Below are 6,870 nucleotides of genomic sequence, written 5' to 3'. Positions count from 1 at the left end.
TTTTGCGACTGCTGCTTGTAATGCAGGAAACATTTCCACCAAAACTATTTCCCCTTTCCAGATATTCACAATAAAGCACTTTTCAGATCTTTAGGGTGAATCTGAGGTTGACTCGTGTACCCAAAGGGTGGCTATTTAAAACGCTCCGTGCAAAGAACCAGCATGTTACATTATGAGATAAAGCATGTTCTTCTCTTGCCTTGGTCATCACAAATTACGCTGCTATCTACGCCTAAATGGGTCAGCTAGGCTGACAGAAGGCTCAGCGCCAAACGTTTCTCATTTCATATTCTACGTGATAAACTTTTCACTGTATGGTAATGCATGTTCTTCATCAAGATTTTGTGACTCAGTTTTCTGCCATGGAGATATGGTTATCTTAGACGTAGACAGCGTTTTGTTACGCCCCCATCCTTGGTCTTACACGGCAATTGGTTATGACAGCGTTGGCTGGTTAAGTGCCGTCTGACTAATGAACTTTCTCACATACAATCAGAGCCCTTAGCCCCCAGTCTACAGCCAGCGAGGCAGACTATGGGTAGCCTACACCCTACGTTTTACTAACATTGAAGAATGAACCTCAAACATAATGACTTATCTTATAAATATAATTAGAATGATTTAGTAAAAAATGCATCATTAAACAATTAGCAATCACAAGAAAACATGTAAATGGCGACTACGCTTTTCTAGCAATCATTTAGCACCACAAATGAGCTGTTGTGCTTTGAAGATAGGAAATAAGAGCCCTTCAGAGAACAATGTAGCCTAAATATTTGATTAAATGAGGCTGCCTGATAACCGGGGCGGTCTCTTGATAGTCATTATTTACAAACTTTCTTTTGAAATTATTGTTTTTACGTTGTAGTTTTCCCCCCTCTAATGTCATTAGAAAAAATGCTATCTGGATGAAGGATCAGCAAGAGGTCAATGACAAAGTTTTTACTGGACATTTAAAAAAATGAATGGGAGTGTAGAACAGTTAATAGTTATGATTACATGTATTTTCATTCAGGACTCTGCAATGTTGAATAAACAGCGAGACACACTTGTGGAGGTGGAACAATATTTGGAGATGGAACTACATAATAGTAGTTAGTTAGTTAGATAGTTTAATAGTAGTAGTCTTAATAAGCTGATGCATTTGCATGTCAGTTTTATTTGACTTGCAACACTGAATATTTTATCTCTACCTCTTAGTCTTTACTGTCTATAAGAATAAAAATAAGATGTGCATCAGTATTATGTAGCTGCACAAAGCTAAAAGGCACCTGGAGGGCTGTGGAGCAGCTGCAGACATGTGATCTACGGGGAAGTGTTCAGTTGGGCTCTTGCTGGTACTCACTGTTGGAGAGGGCACTCCTCACTGGTGGACCAGTCAAGAATATCCCAGAGGAAAAAAAATCTACTTTCTTTCATAAACCTGCATTCTGTGTTTGCTTCATTATTATTCATTATTAGTCCCAAGAATACTGCACATCATGTAGGCGCTGTCATTGGAAATAGCATCGCTCCTGTTTTCAGGTGATTGCATGGTTGTTCAACAGATTCGGATAAGCCCTTGACAGACTTTACACTTTTCACAAATTGATTTTTATTGAGTCTGTCAGACGCTTTTCCTCCTTTTGTGACGACACGTCAATGCATTCAAAGAACCAGACCCGTTTGTCCGTTGATGAGATGTACTTCTTACCTTCTGAAACTTTTGTGCAATCTAAGGGAACCAGAATGTTTTAGTTTGTATTTAACATGCGCAGCCATGAGGCCGTTTTCACTAAAAACTGCTTTAGTCATCAGAACCTGTTGGTATTTTCTGCACCGCCAGTTCATCATCGCTGACAGTTTGCTTTACGAAGGCAGAGCGGCAAGAACAAAGACCTTAGGAAATCAATATGCACATCTTTATTGCATGGATCTGCTGTCTCACATTTTGTCTCATCACGATTATAACGGGGTCTTCTCAAAGTTAAGTCATGTTCAGAGAAATCTTTCTCCATTGACTAAAGTACGTATCAAAGTTTTCATTAGCGGCTTGAGGCAGACATTTGATCTGCACCTTAAACACCTCATTTTTTTTAATGATATTGCTGGTAAAGTATTACTAGTCAATCAAGCTCTTCTCTAGTGTGACATTATGCAGTTATTGGCCTTTATTTGTCTTTATTAACACGTAGATTTAACCTGTAGTTTTTGAATCCTTACCTGTTTGTCCATACTGTCATTAGAATATTTTCAAATATATAATACATATGATATGCATACCCCATTCCTTACATTTTCGAAGCAAAATTTAAATTTAAGAACTTAAATGATCTTTAGTCCTATCATGAGTTATGCACTTGCCACTTGAACCTGCACTTGGGCTATTTAAAGTCTACCCTAATGATTCAAACTTAATGATGCTCAGCAGCATCAATTTGAATCAGTGATGTTTAATTGAAAGCCATTTGGAACAAGCTTAAATGGACTGTATCCAATCTATACACACACACACACACACACACACACACACACACACACACACACACACACACACACACACACACACACACACACACACACACACGAGGAAGGAGGAGAAGAATATGTAATAAGTTTCATAGCATGTTACACTGCTTCTCTAAAGAGGTAAGATTTCACCACAGACATTTAATCTGTAAATGCAGCTGAGAATCTAAATCTAATATACAAGTTTTGGATAAGCACAGTGTGGGGCAACGCTTAACACTGAAATACCATTCTTGTGTTCAGCCTACACATGTCACCGTCTATCGTTTTTATGCTGTGAGGACGACACAGACACAGTTGCTGTAACCAGTTTTTGTCTTTGCTCGCAGCTCGTCATCTTTCAAATCCTATAACCACTTCCATTGATTTGAATGGCAGGCACAAAGCAGCTAGCACTAGTCAGCCATTAGAAGATAATCAGCCGACAAGTGCCGGGCTGGATTAAATTGGAATTGACGGACATGTTTAAATGTGTGATGAGAGATCTTTGATACCATGCCTGCTTCTAGTTGTTGCTATGGCTGCCAATTTGAGACTTTTATTCAGAAATTGGGGGCAGAGGTGCTCAGCAACGTATTTTACCCTCTCAAGAGTGAAATGTTGCTTACTGACTGAAAGGAACAACTGTTTAAAATTCACCCGGAGCCGTTTCCATTCTCTTTTTAAGTCAATCAAAAAGTTGCCTCCAGTATTTTATAAGGCTTAACTATACTTTTTTGATGACTCCTACTTCTTATATACCATGCATTTCAATAAACTCGTATATACTAATATGCGTGAGCGTACGTATGTACATTAAATCCACATCCAAACTACTACGTCTTCATTTTAAAACGCCTACCGTTGCTACGTTTATGCCTGGTGTCCACAGTACTCCGGCCTTTTAGAACCCTTCAAATGAAGACGTTTGCAAACGCCGCTGAAAACGTTTAAGTTTGAAAACCTCTGCTGCAGCGTTTTAGTCTGGATGGGCAGAAACAAAGGCCTTTTGAAAACGACGCAGACACCTCTTGTTGGGTCACATGATCAATTTCTGCAAGAAAACGAATGGCATTCACATCAATGCTTCGACTGTCTTCATGCGCAGGTGGCAAGCTATTATTCCAGCGCTTGGTGACCGTTCCTGTTCCCAGCAGCATTATCAGCCCTATGTGGAGCGCCGGCTTTGGGCGGGGCCAGGAAGAACGAGCGACTTGTGCGATAATATTATCAATTATGTTTTTGTTCCTGGGGAATAGCGAGAAAACTATAAAATGTCCAGATCGACCCTGATAAACCTTAAGTCCGCCTGTGGAGCGAGCAACAACAAAATTAATTCAACCACGGAACAACCCAATCGATTTGCGGTTGAGGAGGGCTATGGATATAGACATGAAGGACCTTCCCTTTGTCATCTAATATTATCTATAACTACATAAATGCTGCACCGCAGTACGACAGGGACCTCCAGCCACCTGGCAGAGCTCCTAGTGTGAGAAATAAAGTCGATGCATGTGTGAGAGAAAGATGAAGCAAGACCCTAAATAACCTTGTAGCACTGTCATGTATCTTTGTTGGCGGCTACTGTAAAATATTTATATGTAAATATATGCTTCCATTTTTCCCACTACATTCGTCTCCTTCTTGAGCGTGAGTTACAAAACAGGGGCCTTGCAGAGTACATTGGATAAGTCTGCTTCCTGTTGACACCGGCACGCACATTCCCAGTAAATGGGTCACGCGATATCAGGCGTGACATCGGCAGACGATGATCAGCCACTAAAACATCGGAGGTTGTTTCAGTTTTTAAAGTGAAAACGTAGTCGTGGGGGATGTAGTTCGAATTTGATTCGTTGGTGGAGAAAATAGGATAATAGTGCACACAGTCATAGGCTGACCAGATGGATCCCCTATTGCTGCAGCTCAGCTTTCACGTGATTTCAGCGTTGATGGCAGTATTAGCAAAATAAACGTATACTACAGGAGGTATTCCCGCTCATGAGAAATAACAGAGAGGTCTGTTTTTACTGGCTGGGTATGTATCTGTCATGAGCTGATTTTTCAATTTCTTTGCCAGACTTCATGCTCAGTGAACTTTATGCATCATTGCCTGGGGTCTACCGAGCCAAGCACCTAAACTGACAGTACCTTTGATGCCTCAGTGCCCATACCCACACATACTCGCTCTTTGTGTCTTTGTCTTCTTCTTCCTCCCCTCCCTGCTGTTCATTTCCATTGACATGGTAAACCCCACTTCCCTTCCAGTGCTTTGGGAGAACGACTCAAATAATTCATCAATGACTGCAGCTTGCCTCTTAAGTCTGGGTTAGTGAGTGATCCGAGCCGGCATATTTCAGAGTTCCCCAATTCAGGGAGCCAGGACTCTGCGATGATGCTTCTTATCTGGAAGAATCACCTCAGTGGCTACGATAAAAGATAAATAAAAAAATGAGACTCAGGCCGCAAGGCTGCGCGTGAAGCGTTATTGATTTTCATTTTTCACACAAGAATGTGTGAGACAATCAAATAATACTGCATTTCTAGGTGGAAAATCACCCTTATCATATGTGACTGATCAGTGCAGTGGGAACTCTTTTTTTTCTGGAATCAAGTTTTTCAACCATTACCCAATTTATGTTTATTGTTTTTGGTTTACCCATTGCCTTTCTGTCCTTTAAAAAAATAAAATGTCCTTCCAAAAGCCATTGGTGAAATGGTGGGAAACGTTCAAACAGAACAATCTGGACATGTCCTATAACATGAGTTGATGGATGGCATAGATACCCCTTTTCTGTGGGTGGCCATATGTTTTTTTTTTTTGACAGACACTTCATCACAAGGATTGGGCCTCGACTGTTGCTCTCTGTTGTCATGGAGCTCTTGATGACCATTTGCTTATTTGGACAGACGCTCATTTCTCTTTAGTCGTGCTTCTATCTTCCTCTTTTCAATCAACCACGCAGCTGTTGACTAAATGATCTGATGAATAACGAGTCGGTGTTGTCTGTTTGTCATCAGTGTGATTCAGGACAAGTTCTGCGGCATCATCAACATCTCCGTCGAGGCCCTGCACGATGTGATGACAGAAGATACAGAAACGAGCACCTTCAAAGAGTAAGTATGCATGTTTCTCACTAACTGACCATGAAGAAAACGAGAAAAAAAATACCAGACGGATTTGCTTGGCACAAACAAACGTCTAAAGAAATATTCTAAATCAGTGACATGAAAGCAGCCCTGCTCATGGAGCATGACAGTGCCCTAAAGAAGACTGAGTAGCAGTGTTGCGCAGGACACAAACTGTTTTCATCATTTTTGTGTTTAGGATTTTTTTATGGCGGCTCTGAAATCCCAGCTTGTTGATGCACTGGAGACACCCTTCAGCACAACCCTCCCCCAGTGCTATATAAAGACATTTAAGCACTTAAGATCAGTGGTTCCCCCGCTCAATGTGCTGCGACTGTAAAACGGATGAGGTGTCCTGAGCCTCAACCCACGCAGAATAACTATTATTATAAGTTGATCAATTCTGTCTGAACACTTTTGGAAAGTTTACAAGAGTCGCGCGATTACATTTTTTTTATTATCAAATTTGCACCCGGATGAACCAGAAGTTTATGGAGCGCATGCTCTGCCCACAGAGCCTGCAGCAGTGAGGAGGACCTTAAGTACTGTACATAAACCCCTGGTACACACTGTGCTGTATAATCTACCCTCAGCGTTTCGGAGCAGTGTGTACTGCTTATTTTTCACTAATTTAAAGAAACAAATTTATGTGTGGTGATTTTTTTTTTTTTTAATTTGTCATTCTGGTTTTACTGGGTAGGTATTGACATGTCTTTCTTTGGTGTGATGAACTCTTTATTTTCACTTTAGCCAGCATGCCGACACCTTTTCTCTGCTGTCAAAATTGCTCAGCGCCCTTCCTAAAATGTGCCAGTGTGAAATAAACTGAAAAGAGCGGTTAGTGCAAATGTTCTTTATTTGCCAGTGATGTGTCGAATTGTTTTGGTTCCCTGTTGTGCTTCATGACAGACCACAAAAAACATATTTGTGGATGCATATTTTATTCACTGTTTGCAAATGCAATCAACTGAGACGGAAAGCAGTAGGTATTATAATCTTCCTGCCTGTGTTTAGGAATTAAGTAAAGTTTCAAGTAAACAGACTTCCCTCTTACTCTTCTGTTGTCATAAGTGGTTTTGAATTGTTCCTGTGTGGTGTGGAATAACAATGAAAGTCATTGCTGCCACGGAAAAATTCAGTAAAACCGCATGCGAGCGTGGTACTCCAGTGCTGTTGCAGAAAATCAGTCACAATCAGATTCTAATTACTAAAAAAAATAGGAAAAGAAAAAATCTACTTTCAGTTCAACAACATTTT

General features: G+C 40.6%; 1 protein-coding gene across 1 annotated transcript in view; it reads left to right on the top strand.

Annotated features, from left to right (window-relative positions):
* Positions 1 to 6,870, top strand: part of ipo11 (importin 11) — a 97,324-nt gene that overhangs the window by 68,125 nt on the left and 22,329 nt on the right. Inside the window, exon 26 of the mRNA XM_079222577.1 lies at positions 5,506 to 5,601. Within this exon, the coding sequence (XP_079078703.1) occupies positions 5,506 to 5,601 (96 nt within the window). The remainder of the gene's footprint in view (positions 1 to 5,505; positions 5,602 to 6,870) is intronic.

Source organism: Taurulus bubalis (assembly GCF_910589615.1).
Source record: "Taurulus bubalis genome assembly, chromosome: 8".
In the NCBI taxonomy this organism is placed as follows: Eukaryota; Metazoa; Chordata; class Actinopteri; order Perciformes; family Cottidae; genus Taurulus; species Taurulus bubalis.
The sequence above is the reverse complement of the archived record's forward strand: the minus strand, read 5'-3'. Positions and strand labels throughout refer to the sequence as shown.